Raw genomic sequence first — 17,397 nt, forward strand, 5'->3', positions numbered from 1 at the left:
TGTTAAGTGGTAAGTGTTAAACCACCAATTTATTTTTAATTTTTGTTTTACAGAGGAAGAGCCTTTGGATTGTTTCTCAACCTCTCATAGTCACTCCTCAGAGAAAAGAGATGAACGAGAGAAGTCAATAACGAAAATAACAAGTAAAATAACCCACACACCTCCTGAATCGGACACAGCTATGGCCATGAGTTATCTGTCCAATGGTGAAAGTAATATTAATGTCCCACCATTATCTTCAAGATCACGACGGTCTTTAGTGAACTACACTGGAGGAAAGAAGCAGTCCACTTTAAAGAGTTTCTTTCACAAAACCTGCTCTGAAAGAAAACAAAGCTCACACCTCAAACCAGAAACTGAAAACATTGGAATATCTACAGAGTTATCTGGCAGCCCTGAAAGACTAAAAAGTTCCCTGCCTGAAAGCCTCACAAAAACAAATCACAAAATCAGCAAAAGTATACAGCATTCCAAAGAACTGCAGGCCACCTCTATACGTTCCTATTCCAAGAATTCATCTTCAGCACGCAGTTGTTTCATAGCAAATGAAAATGCCATTCAAAATGATGAATTGGTTACATTCAAGCCTGTTCATAAATGTCAACGTCAAACTTCTGCTGCACTTTGTTCAGCTGACTCGATTGGTGATCTTCCTAGTCGAGATGTTGAAGATGGTGAGGGGTTTGAAGACATCTTCTCACCAGCCAACAATGCCCTTAAACCGAGGGTCATTTTGTTTGGTTCAAACTCAGAAGCAGTGCACATGTCAACTTTTGACCTAGAGGACTCAAACAAGAACAGCAAGAGATCATGTAGTAAAAAGCGAAAACATGAAAATATTGATATTAAAGACTTGGTTCATTCATCAGAACCTGTGGATATCATGGAGGAAATTGTTCCTGAATCAAGGCCTGAATGTTTGTCGATGGAGATATTTGAGGTGCCTCAGTCACCCAGGTTTGTAGAAGTAAAATTGAAGCCGTTGGCAAAGAAACCAAGAAAGCAAACTAGGCTGAGCTCTGCTGTAGTTCCTGAAGTGAAAGAACGTAAAAGCTCATTTAAACTCAGTCCTGCTAACGAAAAGGCATCAACGGCTTCCTCTACAATGTCATCCTCTGCGGTTAACATGAAGCTGCAAATACAGAAGTTTCTCAAACCTGACCCTGACCCCAAACGTGATATTGAAAAGAGACAGATGGGTTTAAAAAGTATGTGAATTGTATTTTGTTTTTTTATATGTAAATTGGACCTTGCTTATCTCTAAACAGAGCTGAATTTATAAATTCAAATGGCAGGGCTTGGCAGTATATTGGTAGAAAGTATTAAAATGTAAAAGCTGTATTTCAGGTGAAAATTTGCATCCATGGAGCTGTATTAAATTGTACTTATTGGCTGTGCAGTGAAATCTAGGTCTGTGCTAAACTTTAATAAGAGGAATTCTTTACTTTTTATACTCTATACCTTTCTTTGTATTTGTTGAGAAACACTCCACAATAAAGCATGCTTTTAAAATTTTGCACGGTTGACCAAACATTTAAGAAATGCTCTTGTCTGCTGCTCAGCTGTGTTGTTGCACACCTGCTGTGTGCTGCTCTCCTCTGAACTCAACTTTCTTTGTTTGCATTATTTCAGTTGCAGGGAAAGAGAATAAAAGCAGAGCTTATGGGATCATTGAGAAAAGTTATGAAATGTGTAGCAAACCGGAAACTATGAAAAAGGACAAGTACATGAAGGTAAAGTAGCTACAGTTTTTTTCATGTATTGTAGGTGGTACTAAAGATATCAGTTGGGCAAAGATTTATGTAATTAAGAAATTTATGTTAGCTAATATAACGTTAAAGACATTTTTGAGAAATTGCAAACAAGTGAAATTAACTTTATCATGAAAGCAGTCGGGGTTTTTTTTTAGGAAAGTTGTACTCTTTCGCTCTTGCTGACGAGGTATTATCTTTTTTTGTGCCCAGCACAACTACAGTGATAATTTAGCCCAATGCTCAAATTTAGTGCCAGATTTACTAACAGCCAGCGCAAACCCTCTTTTGATGTTAAACTACTGTCAGGATCTACTAAAGGACATGCAGTATAAAAATTAGTAATGAAAAGGTGTGAACAGTTATTTTTGCATCTGACCTTACATATGCAGTATTTGTAGAAGATTCCCGTTCAGGTACAATATTTATGGGAGCAGAGTTTTTAAATAAATTATGGTTTATTATGGTTTGCGCCAAGCAATTTACTGCTATTTGCACCATTTAAAAAAAAGCAAGAAAAAAAAGCTGATCTTTAGACTACATTGGTCATTATGAAAATGATCAGGGCTGCGTTTCCCAAAAGCATCGTAAGCCTAAGTTGATTGTATTGACCATTGGTGGCAATGGTCAACTTAGGCTTATGATGCTTTTGGGAAACACAGTGTCTTTCCCAAAAGGCTTTGTGGCTGTGTCTTTGTTTCTTCAATGTGTACATTGTCAGTAAATCCCCCCCACTCCCATCTGTGCTTTTATGGGATTACAGTTTTACACTAATTTACCCTGTTTAGTAAATCTGGCCCTTAGTGTACAAAAATATTGAGATGATTTTTTAAGCCAATACTTCATAGCATAAAACTCGTTGTGGTTGGAACAGTCTGTTTATTCACATTATCATGCAAGCAAACTCTTATATAATGAAATTGGTTTTCTTTTACCTTGTATAGTTTTGTTCATTGTTCAGGGTATATGTGTTGTACAACCTCCCTAGCATCTGTCTATTTTGATTTGTCAAGTAACAAATTTGTGCAGAAATACCATAGAGTTAGATTAGATGCTCAATCTTTGACATCAACAGCAACAGATGTGTTGTCTCCTCTCTTTAATAATTTGGTATGATTATTTCATTTCTTTTGCTGTCCTGACTGCATGATTAGATGGTTAGTTCGTTGTTGTTTTTTATTAGCATTTGTCATTGCTTTTCTCCATGCAATCAGAACAGACCCACTGCCCTAGTCCACTAATAATTGTATAGCAACAAACATTTTGTTCTCTCTTGGTAGGATAGCCTTCTTAAAGCTATCCTTGGCGCCAAAAGGTTTTCTTATATGCAATATTTTGTCGTCTTTACTTTTTAATGGTCCTTTCTTGCATAACAGGAATAAACTGTTTAAAGCTGGAGTCTACCCCATGTTTCCAGGTGAAGACTGAGCTTTCAGCTTGATGCTTCTGTCTCCATGGAGCGTAGTAATTTGCTTTGATGCAGTTGTTATTTGTGAGTCTCCTTGTTGCCTTCTTGACTTCCTGTGTTTTCTTTGCTACTGTGACATGCACCTGGCAGAGGTCTGTTTGCTTTTTCTCAGCCTGAACTAAACTCCTTCCTGCCACAGAGAGAAGCAACAGGCTTTTGTCTCAATCCCCAATGTGATAAAGTTCAAACATAGATGGCATCTTATTTAATTGTGGTAAAGAATTTACAGATGGGCATTTGTCATCAGTGTTCCCTTTTGACAAGATTAGAGTATACATGCTTAAATAGTGATAATTGGATTAGAAGATCTCACTGGTGATCCAGATGCTAAGTATGAAAATTTATGGAGAGGTAAATTTTTGGCATGAGCAGGATGAGGCTTCTCCTCTGGGACTTTTCCTTTGAGTGAAAGTCATGCTGAGGGGTGCATTTTCCAAAAAATCGTCAGCCAACTATGTTGCAAGTTCCGTCGTTAACAACATAGTTCAAAATTGTCTGTGTTTTCCGAAACGATAGTTCCTGAGAACGTTCGCAAACAACCTGTGGTTAGAAGCATATTTTGTTGTTAGTATGACATGTGGACTTAAATGGATCATGCTCTTGGGCACAATAAGCAAGCCAACATGCAGTGCATTCCCTATCTAGGGATCCTACGCAGTTTGGAAAAGTATGAAACAATATTTGTTTCCAAGGTTTTGAAATCTACAACAAATTAGAGAGCTTTGGTGATAACTAGAAATCGCATCAAAAGTGGAAATCGTTGGTCAAAAATATTTTTGTGCACAAACTGACCACCAACTGCAACTTTCAGATGCCATCTTTATTTTTTAGCTTAACTGATACAGATTGGATGCACAGAATTGTGGTATATCATTGGCAGTGAAGAATGTATCTGCTGCCTTCAGAGATACCTTCATCTGATCGTTTTTTGGAGACAGGAAGTGAAGCTAACATTGTATTCAGACATGCCTTGATGCCATCCTCCTTGGAATGCATCCTCTGAAGCCAGCATTTTTAAACCTAGGTTTCTACAGATTCGGGGAAACGAGTCATGACTATTGGTTTTTATTATCCAAAGAAAAAAACTGTTTTCAACATTGATAATAATGAGAAATGTTTCTTGAGCATCAAATCATAATATTAGAATGATTTCTGAAGGATCATGTGGCACTAGAGACTGGAGTAATGATGCTGAAAATTCAGCTTTGATCACAGGAATAAATTACACTTTACTATATTCACATAGAAAACAGCTGTTTTACATTGAAATAATATTTCACAATATTACTAGGTTTGTTTTGTATTTTTAATCAAATAAATGCAGCCTTGGTGAGCAGAAGAGACTTCTTTTAGAAACATTAAAAATCTTACCGACCCCAAACTTTTGAACGGCAGTGTATATTTTCAATCATACTTATTATATTACAGTTCAATAAAATCATCAAAATAAATAGAAAATAATTTATCTAAAAAATATTCAGAAAATTGCTTGATTGGTTATGGCTATATCATGAATAAAAATCACAAACATTATACTTATAAAATAATTGTATATATCCAATATAAATAAAAATGTAGTTTTGTTAAAAGTGGATGAGGAAAATATAGTGCTTTTGAATATCCCTGCTGCTCCTGAAGCCATATCGTGGGAATAAAAAAACAACAATAATTTATTGTTTCTGATTTGTCAATAAAGCAGTCATTTTTATTTTATTTTTTTTAAAACCAGTATCCTTAAGGAGGCCTGTGGACTGTAACTCTAGAAACTGAACAAAAAAATTGCCAACTTTTTTTTGTCAGAACAAACCTAAAGGAAAAAACAATTGATTTTGAATCCCTTATTTTGGACTCAAATGACAAAAACATTTTTTTTATAACTTGACTACATGTTTAAACATGACTACACTAGAAATGGTTATAATTAAGGTAATTAAACCTACTATCACTGGGTCTCTCTCACAGTCTCTGTCTCTTATGAGGCGCTGTGGGGCTTAAATCAAACTTCACTCACTCATACATCACTCAAACACATGCATACACATGTTAAGTAGTTACACTAATGTGTATACTATTGAATGATCAAACATATACTGTATGTAATGCTCACACTAATGTGAAATGCAGACTGATACTTCTGTTACTCGCGCATACGTACAAACACTTTGCGTACATTCACCTACGAAATGCTCGTGCATACACAAACTTTTTTTTAGCAACTTGTCCAGTGCTTTATGAATGTTAAAATGTTCCTGCTTATTTGAAAAAAAGCGAATATAGCAGCAATTTTTCTCTGTTTTCTTTTGTCGGGTAGCACAAATTTAAAATATTTTGGAGTTTCTACCACATGGGCAGGTTTAAATGAAAGGCCATTTTTCCAGCAGTAAATTTCCACTTTAATGTTCCATAAACGCAGTAAAATTTATCATTTTTATTTTATGGAAAGGGAAATAGATTAATCCATTTAAATAAGAATGCACAGCTGTTTAATATGTAAAATGATGGTGATATGAGTGTGTGAATAATGAGTGTAAACTTTATGAATGAAATGAGCTGAGCGCAATCGCAAATCTAATAGCCATGTTGCCTTGCATCTCTCAGAAATAAGAACTTTGGTGAGTGATCTCAAGTAAAATGCTACATTAAACACATTTTCTACTATTATATGTCTTTTTAAATGTTTTAAACCTTGTACGATATTAAATGTTTCTCTGTTTCACTCTCTCACGGAAATAGCAAACATTTATGTATTCTGTATATTTTGTTCAGATCTGCATTAAACGTTTTTTATTTTAATTCACACATTCCAGCCAAACAAATTCTGTATTGAGACAGACTATGATATATTAAAGTTTAATTCAAGGGTTACGTTTTGAGAAAACTCCACAGAATATTTGATCTAAATCAGATGTGTGTGATATTTAACAGAGAAGTTTTACAGGTTAAAGCATCTACAGAATTGTCTTCCTTGAACAGTCTGACACATTTTACGAACAATGACGTTAGTTCTATTACATGGAATAATAATAATAGGCACCCTGGCCACATGTTTGTGTCATGGTCTCAGAAAGGATTTTGGTAAACGTTATGTATAGCCTGTTTTAGCTGCCCTGTTCATTGATGGATGTAAACCTCAACTTCCTGTAGGAATAGAGAGGAAGGCCGTTCATGTGTTTGTACTACATCGCTGTTGTACTGAGGCCAGGGGCCAGATAAAAAGGTGTCACGGTGTTCTGTGCTTAAACGGCTCTCAAATGCTTCCCCTCCCATATGGCCTTGGGCTTTCATTTCCTTTTTGTTCACCAAATATGCAGATATCCGGCATGTGTTTACTGGTTTATGCTACTTGCCAACAAAACAGGATCTCAATAGTACATGTGTCTGAGATAATAGAAGTTTAGTTGATTGGCATAAAAAAAAATTTAGTGTACGAGTAAAAAGAAATGAAGTGCAACAATTAATTTCTAATCTTTCAGTGTTTTTAATAGATTTTTTTTTCTGTCTTTCCAGAAAAATAGATCCTTGGTAATGACAAGCATGTCCACTGAGTGAGTATCTATTATTGTGTTTTCAGAGTACTTAAAAACAATGAAAATAATAAAGCTGGGTCATTCCATGTCAACTCAACCCCGGTTCAAATTTTTGATGCTGTTAAAGGGATAGTTCACCCAAAAATTTAAATTCTGTCAGTATTTACTCACCCTCATGTTGTTCCAACCCCGTAAGACCTTCATTCATTTTCGGGAAACGAATTAAGATATTTTTGATGAAATCTGAGAGCTGGATCACTCCTCCATACTAGTCCATAGGCTTCTTCAGGGATTGAAACTTGCCGGCCTCGAAAAGTTATTAAAGACATTGTTAAAATAGTCCAAATGACTACAGTGGCTCAATCTTAAGTTTATCAAGTGACTAGAATACTTTTTGTGTGCAAAAACAAACAAAAATAACGAATTTATTTCAACTATTCATTTCCTTCTCTGTGGGCCTCTAGTCAGTTAACGTAGTGTGATTGCGTAGAGCTACATCACACGTAGCTTCACTATTGGCCGACGCTGGTCATGTGGATGATGTGTGTGACGTACAACAACAGATTATACGCTGTTAAACTAGTGAAATTACTCGAGGCCCACAGAGAAGGAAATGAATAGTTGAAATAAAGTCATTATTTTAGTTTGTTTTGCGCACAAAAAGTATTCTCGTCGTTTGATAAACTTAATATTGAGCCACTGTAGTCACTTGGACTATTTTAACAATGTCTTTAATAACTTCTTGGGGCCTGCAAGTTCAATCCCTTAGGAAGCCTATGGAGGAGTGATCCAACTCTCAGATTTCATCAAAAATATCTTAATTCGTGTTCCGAAGATGAACGAAGGTCTTACGGTGTTGAACAACATGAGGGTGAGTAAATACTGACATAATTTTCACTTTTGGGTGAACTATCCCTTTAATATTTTTTTGTGAAAGACAAACATAAAAACATAACATAAATAATGATGAAAGCCAAAATATCAGATGTCATGGATGAATATTTGAGTAATTGACCTTTTTGTAGAGGTGGGTCAAAATTATAGTATATAGTAAAATTACAGGGGGGTTAAATGACTAGAAAGATGGCAGCATCATTATTTCATTTTTACACAGAGATTGGTAGGTCTGTTAGTAAAATCTGTTGACTTTAGTCATCTGTGTTGGATTATGTGCCAATGGTGACCGTACAAAAATGTGAAAAAGCACTTCTCCCCCTGAAGTTTGCATGTAACTCAAGAAATATTAAAGATATCTTTATCCTTTTAGGTTTTGGTTCTTAACACACTTTTCTTTTGGTATCCATATTTTTTAATCCCCTATATCTGGCCTATTCAATTGGCGGCCCCAGGGCCGGGTCCAGCCCCTGAGGGATTTTGTACCGGCCCTTTAGGTGTAATTTGCGGATGGGAAATTTTTTGCTAAGGTCGATATTGTCCCCACCACTTTTGAAACATCTTGCCGGCAGATGAATGTACCAATACAAATAAATAAAAAATCTCCAGTTAACTAGCAGAGCATTCATTTCGTTGGTTTGTTAAATAAGAGGCGATCTAGCGCTGAAAGCATACAGCATGCCATGTTGTTTTGGATCAAAGTGCTCGTTGCTGCCGCGATCAATGGTGCTGATACTGTGTTCTCTTGTGGCTTGTGCACAGTCTTCACTCGGACGCGTGCTTCAATCCGTTGTGGGAGACTCTCTATATTCGTTCCGGTGAAGTTTCAAAACAAAATGCACAAAAACGTGTCCCTAATCTCTAAAGAACAAATATTATTAAAATAAGAAATATATCTTGTTTCCCTCTATCAAAACAATTGACTTTTGCAAAGACCCACCCTCTTTAGTTACAGTTGCTACATTACATCCGACAAGCCATGGTACTCTTATGTTCTCAGGCAGTAAAAAATACATTGTGGAGCAGAGAGGACACTGACAACGCACCAACAGACAGGACAGTGCAGGTTACTTTTGATATGAAACAAAGTCTCAGCTTTCAAATTTTGTCTTTTCTTTAAGAAATTTAAACAAATACTATTTTGTAGCTCTTTAATGTGTCGTGACAGATCGCCTGTCAATCAAACTCCCGGTGAAGGGTGAATTGCTAAGAACACGCCTGTCTGAGTGCCAAAAATGTTCTTTTTCTGAAGTTTGTCTGTCTGTAACTCAAGAAATATTAAAGATATATCAATATGATTTTAGGAATTTGGGAATTTAGGAATTTTCTATTTTAATCATGGTTCAGTTCCAAAGATGATTATTAGGGGTGTGACGAGATACTTATCTCACGAGACGAGACGAGACACGAGATTGGGTTCACGAGAACGAGACGAGACAAGATTTTTTTCAGAAATCCTCAGACAAAATTCATGACTGGAAAAATTGTCTGCAGGAGCATTTTTAAATTTTTTAACATTTAACTAATAATCTTCTAATGCATGTCATTTTAGGTCTACTTAATGTGTATGAATTATCAAATGCATTGAAAGAAAACAATATGCAACCATTGTAAAAGTTTTTTTACTGACTGGCTTTTCTCCTGTATGATTTCACATGAGTCTCTTCAGACCTAACTGTACATTTATGAGCTTTCAGAACTTCTGATTGAGGCTGTGTGTGACCTACTAACTGAATTTCCTTACACTAATTGAATATAGGCATAAAAATTAATAAGTTTTCTCTCAGTCTTAGTCTAGCAAACAATAAGTGGAAGTGGAACCATAATCAAAGTACTGTAGCGCACAGACTCTTTATATAATTGGTGTTTTATTTTACATTTACATTTATTCATTTAGCTGACGCTTTTATCCAAAGCGACTTACAATTGCTATATTTCAGAGGTCGCACGCCTCTGGAGCAACTAGGGGTTAAGTGTCTTGCTCAGGGACACATTGGTGTCTCACAGTGGATTCGAACCCGGGTCTCTCACACCAAAGGCATGTGTCTTATCCACTGCGTCATCACCACCACCATTTTGCACCGGCAGTTAAAGGGTTAATGTTGTGAGTTCGGATTTCGGAAAAGGCCGGTAGAGAAATGAGGCTGGTGCGTTTGTCTTTACAGTTGTTCTTGCGTTCCGATCAAAAGTTCAGAAACGGAGCCTACCTTGGCTGTTGTCAGGACGTTATAGCTACTATCTCAATATTCGAAGTGCAAACAGAGACCGTAGCCAATTAGTCCAGAGATGGGTATTGGGTGACTATTGTAAGTGCAGCCTAATTTGCCACATCAGGGAGCTCGTGTTTTACTTTCACTTTCGTGAGAGCCCTTAAATTTTTCAAAGTTTGAGGTATTATCAGAGATACCACAAAATATGCCCCGTAGCAGTGGATACTACTCAGTCTATGACTATGCTTCACGTTATTACACTTTGAGCTGAACTCAAATATCTAAGATTTGTTCTATGTACACAAAAGGCCTATTTTTCTCAAATATTGTTCACAAATTTGTATAAATCTGTGTTAGTGAGCACTTTTCCTTTGCCGAGATAATCCATCCACCTCACAGGTGTGGCATATCAAGATGCTGATTAGACAGCATGATCATTGCACAGGTGTGCCTTAGGCTGGCCACAATAAAATGCCACTCTAAAATGTGCCATTTTATCACACAGCACAATGCCACAGATGTCACAAGTTTTAAGGGAGCGTGCAATTGGCATGCTGACAAGAGGAATGTCCACCAGAGCTGTTGCTCGTGAATTGAATGTTCATTTCTCTACCATAAGCCGTCTCCAAAGGCGTTTCAGAAAATTTGGCAGTATATCCATTTTGAATGCACAGAGATACCGTGACAAGATCCTGAGGCCCATTGTTGTGCCATTCATCCACGACCATAACCTCATGTTGCAGCATGATAATGCACGGCCCCATGTTGCAAGTATCTGTACACAATTCCTGAAAGCTGAAAACATCCCAGTTCTTGCATGGCCAACATACTCACCGGACATGTCACCCATTGAGCATGTTTGGGATGCTCTCGATCAGCGTATACAACAGCGTGTTCCAGGTCCTGCCAATATCCAGCAACTTCGCACAGCCATTGAAGAGGAGTGGACCAACATTCTATTGGCCACAATCAACAACCTGATCAGCTCTATGCGAAGGAGATGTGTTGCACGTCGTGAGGCAAATGGTGGTCACACCAGATACTGATTGGTTTTCGGACCCCCCAATACAGTAAAACTGTACATTTTAGAGTGGCCTTTTATTGTGGCCAGCCAAAGGCACACCTGTGCAATAATCATGCTGTCTAATCAGCATCTTGATATGCCACACCTGTGAGGTGGATGGATTTTCTTGGCAAAGGAGAAGTGCTCACTAACACAGATTTGTGAACAATATTTGAGAGAAATAGGCCTTTTGTGTACATAGAAAAAGTCTTAGATCTTTGAGTTCAGCTCATGAAAAGTGGGGGCAAAAACAAAAGTGGTTCGTTTATAATTTAGTTCAGTGTAAATACAATGTGTGGGGAGAGCAGACACACTTTCCTAGCAGGCATGAAATTTGTTTCAAACATGTAGTTACAATACTGCATATTTGAACTCTTGCTAGCTTAAGAACAGGGGCGGAGCCAGACGATGTAAACATTCGGGGCTTAGCTCAAACCGCGGGGGGGTCGAGGGGCATACTCCCCCGGGGAGATTTTTTTCCCCATTTACGTCAGCTAAATGCACTATTTTTTAGGCTGTTTGAGATAATAGAATGCCTAAAAATCTATACATTATCTAGGAAAATTATGATAGTTAGGCCTACTCAGTAAAAAAAAAAAAAAATCACCCAGTAGAGCCTACAACCTATTTTGTATTTAATTGTTCTCAAGCTGTAGTGAATCCAAAACACCAAAAATGTTAAGGATGACTCATTTTCACCCCTGGCAACTAAAAAGAGGCAACCATCATCTGACTATTTTTAATTTAGCCTAAATAGGTAAAACACAGTGGTATCTGGTGGCGTGCAAAACTTATAACAGCCCTTTTAGTCTGGGGCCAAAACGCCACCATAACTCGCTGAGAATAATTTAAGTCTCATGTGTGCAATAAAAGTTCCAAAGACCGGTGTCTTATTAAATATGTGTACTTTTTGTTCAGAATTGCTGCATTAAATATAGATGATATTGTGTAATATGTTACAGTAAAATAATGATGCGTTGTATAAAAAATTCTTTGTTCTAAAATTCTAATACATTTTAAGATAGGCTTACTGGAGTTTTGATTTCCATGAGCTGTAAGCCCATCATCAAGATTAAAACAACAATAAGCTTGAAATATTTAACTCTTCATGTAATGAATGTAAATATATTAAAGATTTACTTTTCAAATTGAAGTATGGGGGGGAAAATAACTTATTGATGATATTGATGCATCTGTACTTGGAATTGTTGTCATCACTTAACTCAAGTGTTAGGCCACCAACAGCGGATTCACATGTAACACTTGTCCGGGGTTCGTCTGACGCTGCTTCTGAATCTCTCTCCGGCCGGTGAGGTTTACTGTTAGTGTTCCGTATAAAAAACTTTATAATGTCCATAATAACTTCAGCCGGTTAGCCAGTAATCTCGCTACGACGCCGGTGAAACATACAACAGCCCGCAAGCGGACAGCCCCTGATGACAACGGCGAAGAAGAAGATTAATTTATATTCTTCTTCGTTAGTTTTTATTGGCAGTTGGCAAACAAGCTGAGTGATGCGCGATGTATTACCGTCCGCCACCACGCACCACGCACATTGTTTCATTTTTCTTGCCGCTCCAGTCAGAAAGACTGAGAGGAAATTAAACAAAGTTGAAGTTATTTTAAAAAACCTAAAAGATTCAGGGCTTTTGACAAACCATTCGGGGCTTAAGCCCAATTAGCCACCCCGTCCCCCGCCCCCCCCCCCCCCCGCTCCGCCCCTGCTTCAGAAGCTGTGAAAATGAACAAAACCCTTCTTCCAAATATCTATAACTGATTTAAATATAAAATCTTATGAACAGACTACTGAGAGCAAGTTAATGTGTCACAACTTGACCATTTCAGTGTATTTTTGGCACTCAGGCAGGTATGTTTCATGCAATTGTTTTGATAGAGGAAGAAAAGATGCATTACTAGCTTCAACATTATTTGTTCTTCAGACTTTAATACAATAAGCTGTGTGCAAAGTGACCCACATTTGGTTTTTGACCGTTAAAATGGATAATATTCAACAATTTGGACATCGAGTAGCATTGAGATCCACATATCTTACTGAACCATATAGGGCATTACAAATTAAAATACCAAAAGAAAAATTTGCTAAGAACCAGAATGTAAAATCATATTGAGATATCTTTAATACTTTTTGAGTTACAGGCACGCAAACTTGGAAAAGTTATATTTTTGGTACTCAGACAGGAATGTTGTATGCAATTAATTCATTGAAGCAAACAAGATACATTTCTTGTTTCAACATTATTTTTTCAGACATTCCTCTTTAAAAGAAAAAAGTATCTGTTCTTTGCAAATTGACCCACATTTGTTTTTTTTACCGTAGAAAATGCGTACAATTTATTCTTGGATCCACATTGAAATCCCTGAAATCTGTGGAATTAAACCACATATGGCCTTCAAGATGAAGACACTAAAAGAAAAGTTTAATAACCTAAAGCTAAAAGGATATTAAGATATCTTTAATACTTGAGATACTTGAGTCTGCAAACTTTGGAAAACTGATTTTTCCCTGTTTTTGAACAGCCACCATTGGAATATAATCCAAGAAAGATGGCTGTCTGCAGATTTTGCTAACAGACCTACCATTCTCTATGTAAAAAAAAATACAACAATGCTGCTTCCATCTTTCTAAAGTAATTTTACCCCTTTGTAATTTGGCTCCAAATCTCAGGTGAAAATGTTCATTTTGTGATGAAATCACTTGTAGGCTATATGTTTAAAAACGTGCATTGCCTATTCATTTCCCACCCGCACCGCAATTGACAATGTAAAAGTTTTTTCCACGCTTTACATCATGTTTACATGTTAATGGTTCACCTCATGCTCACTAGGCCTGTCATGATAGCTACTTTTTTTTTGGGCGATATATTGTCCCCGAAATAATTGTGATAAACAATATTATTGTCATTTTAAAGACAATTTTATGCCACTGAATATAATCATAATATAACAGCATAATAATGCCTTCACACTTTCAAATGACAATGAACTTTAAATTTTAATATTCAATTTTTAGATATATAAAACAGCAAAACAGTGCAGTGCAGTGAAAATCCTGTGTAAAGTGACCTTAAAGTCCCCATGAAAACAAAATTGACGTGTTTTGGCTTTTAGTATGAATATGTTAGCCTTAAGGTTGTCAATAAGCTCTAAAACAATGACAAAATTCGCATTTAAGTGATAAAAGCGTCCAAAACTTACTCCCTCACTTCTGCCAATATGGATTAAACTATTTTGACATCACTGCACTTCAGCTTCTCATCAGATTATCTGTCTAATCAATTGCTCTCTAGAATCTAAAGCGTCCCGCCTATAAATGGACAATAAAGCTGCAGCTGAAATCGGTCACTTATTACACAATTACTATTTTCTTCAGACAGTGTAAATATGCTTTTCATTGGGGGTGATGAAGTCATGTGAATAGCCACGCCATGCACACAGTCTGCTCTGACTAAAGACATGATAGCACAGAGTGGATCATAAGCGCAAATCGCCACAGAAAACGTACTCGGTTACTAACGTAACCTCGGTTCTCTCTAGAAAGGGGAACGACTACTGCGTATTATCTTACGCTATGGGGAAAACCTCTTTTCCACGAAATATTGAAGCCAAAAATTATCCTTAATTTTGAATTAATGTAAAACGCGTTGCTGCAGGATGCAGACATAGGCAAGACGCCTTGCGTGCCTATTGGCTGACCTGCGGCAACAGCAGCAGCCTATCAAGAGAGGCCCTGCGTGACGCTATATCCGATGGGGGCGCTTCGCGACAGGCTGATACAAACTGGTTTTTCAGCGCCGAAGCGAACCAGAGCATGTTGTAAGCACGGCAGGATACGCAGTTCTTAACAAAACAAAGAGCTGCTCAGTCTGTCTGAAAGCAGACGAGCGGGACACATAAGTTCTCAGTGCCCTGACAAGGCAAAGGAGACTCGCGTCCTCCTCATTGTGAACCAGAAGGGCGGACAGGGAAATCACCTGGGACCTGAACGGTGTGTTGAGGGATTTAAGCACTTACCCGTTCCTTGGTTTGAGTATGACTTTCGAGTCATTAGGCCCGAATTCCATACATGTCACGCTCACCGAGAGCGCTTGTAAATCCCAAATGCGCTTCACTGAAGCGAACCACATAAACTTTGAGGGTGGATGGGGTTCTGCCCTTATCCAGTAGCTCTTGAAGGAAGGCGAGAACTTCCGTAACCCCGCAGTCTAGGGGTGAAAAGCCCTGAGCTTGACACCAGCCAGAGAACACAGACCATTTTGAGGAATAGAGCCGTCTAGTAGACGGGGCTCTAGCCTGTGTGATCAGGTTTAACACTCCCTCCGGGAGGTTAGCGGTTACACGTTGATGCACCATTCATGTAGGGACCTTAGTTCCGTGCGAGGATGCCAAATCGAGCCCTTGGCCTGAGAGAGGAGGTCTTTCCTCATCGGTATTGGCCACGGGGCAGTGCTGCATCAGGACTGGGAACCAAGCCTGGTTCGTCCAGACTGGAGCCACAAGCAGCACTGAGCTTCCGTTTTCCCTGATTCGTTCCAACACCTGAGGCCGGAGCGAGACGGGGGGAAAAACATAGAGAGGACATCGGGGCCAGACGTGGGCCAGCGCATACCTGCTTTTGGAGAAAAACTTCGGACAGTGAGCGTTTTCTTGGGACGCGAACAGGTCCACCTGCACTCTGCCGAATGTCTCCCACAGCAGTCTGATCGTCTGCGGGTGCTGCGACCATTCTCCTGCTGGAACGTTGTTTCTTGACAGTCTGTCTGGTCCCAGATTCGGGTGACCAGGCACATGTGCTGCTTTCAATGAAAGCAGATTGTGCTGAGTCCAGACCAGGAGGCATACCGTCAGCCTGTAAAGGTTTCGGGACCTGATGCCACCCTGGTGATTTATATAGGCCACCACTGACATGTTGTCCGACCGGACCAGGACGTGGTGTCCTTTTATCTGGGGACAAAAGCGCCTCAGCGCGTTGTCGACTGCCATCATTTCCAGACAGTTTATGTGTAGAAGCTTTTCCCGTTCTGACCACTGGCCAAAGAACGGTCTGCCCTCGAGCAGCGCTTCTCATCCCGAGGTGGAGGCGTCCGTGGACACCACCTTCACACTCAAGAAAGTCCCCAGACTCATGCCTGGCTGATACCAGTCGGTCGCCTTCCAAGGTTCCAGAGCTGAGACGCATTTCAGATCGACCTTGAGGCAAAACAGACCGGAGGCCCATGCCCGAGGTGGAACTAGCGCTTTCAGCCATAACTGCAGTGGGCGTGTTACATAATCGTGATTTCAATACTGACAAAAATAATCTTTATTATGATCTTTTCCATAATCGAGCAGCCCTACCGTGGCGGAAGGATTTCACGGCGCACTGAATGTTCAGTCCGCGCTCCGGCGACAGACACGCTGTCATAGACAGCGAGTCCAGTTCTGTTTCGGAAAAGAAATGTTCTGACTGGGAGACATCGAACTTTTCACCCAATTGATTGTGAGACCCAGATTCTCGAGATGCTCGAGTAATATGGTCCTATGTTCTATGATTTCTGAGTGTGATCGAGCTAGAATCAGCCAATCATCCAAGTGGTTCAGAACTCGCATGCCCCGAAATCTCAGGGGTGCGTGAGCCACGTCCATGCACATCGTAAATGTACGGGGTGCCAGGGACAGGCCGAACAGCAGGACTGTGTATTGAAATGCCTGGCCCTCGAAGGCGAATCTCAAGAATCGCCTGTGACGTGATGCTATTTGTATTTGAAAATGCTCGTCTTTCAGATCTATTGACAGGAACCAGTCCCCTTGGCAAATCTGCGCAAGGATTTTCCTGGTTGTGAGCATTCTGAACTGGCGTTTCACAAGTACTTTGTTCAGCTGTCTCAGATCTAGAATGGGTCTGAGACCCCTGTCTTTTTTCGGTACCAGAAAATATCTGCTGTATAGACCCCCTTCACTCTGGGATAAAGGCTCTATGGTCCCTTTGCTCAATAGTTATGCTATCTCGGCTCGAAGTAGATGAGCTACTTCGCTTTTTACCGTAGTTTCGATCCGCGCCGTGTAACGGCAGGGGCGTCGAGCAACCTGCAGCGAATAGCCTCTCTCTATAGTGTTCAGCACCCTTTCTTAATACCCCGCTAGGGGTAAAATTAGATCTGGGCTCTGGCAGCAACTTAGTGGCAGCCGGAGAGCTCCGTTGTGCTGTAAAGTAAACACTATGCTTGCAGCATCAGAGGCCGGGGGCACGCTGATCACAGCGGGTGGTCTGGCCGTGCTCGATTTCTCTATGGCAGTTTGCGAAGAGAAAATGAGCGGGGTGAAACGTGGGAGATGCATTTCACAGAAAACATGGGACATGCATTATGTAGTGTTTTTGTGGGCACTGAGATGTCAAGTTGCTGGACGCGCTCGATTTCTCTATGGCAGTTTGCGTAGAGAGACGCAAACAAAGCAGGACAAGAGAGACGCGAGCAGGACAAAACCC

The 17,397-nt window shown here is 39.3% G+C and overlaps 1 protein-coding gene across 3 annotated transcripts in view; it reads left to right on the plus strand.

The window, feature by feature from the left end:
• Nucleotides 1-17,397, plus strand: part of mcph1 (microcephalin 1) — a 160,195-nt gene that overhangs the window by 18,190 nt on the left and 124,608 nt on the right. For all 3 annotated transcript variants that reach the window (XM_077218062.1, XM_077218055.1, XM_077218072.1), the window contains 3 exons: nucleotides 54-1,208; nucleotides 1,633-1,733; nucleotides 6,727-6,764. In XM_077218062.1, coding sequence (XP_077074177.1) covers nucleotides 54-1,208; nucleotides 1,633-1,733; nucleotides 6,727-6,764 — 1,294 coding nt within the window. The remainder of the gene's footprint in view (nucleotides 1-53; nucleotides 1,209-1,632; nucleotides 1,734-6,726; nucleotides 6,765-17,397) is intronic.

This window comes from Siphateles boraxobius, unplaced genomic scaffold (genome assembly GCF_051911475.1).
Source record: "Siphateles boraxobius isolate OS27281-9 unplaced genomic scaffold, OSU_SipBor_1 12, whole genome shotgun sequence".
Classification (NCBI taxonomy): domain Eukaryota; kingdom Metazoa; phylum Chordata; class Actinopteri; order Cypriniformes; family Leuciscidae; genus Siphateles; species Siphateles boraxobius.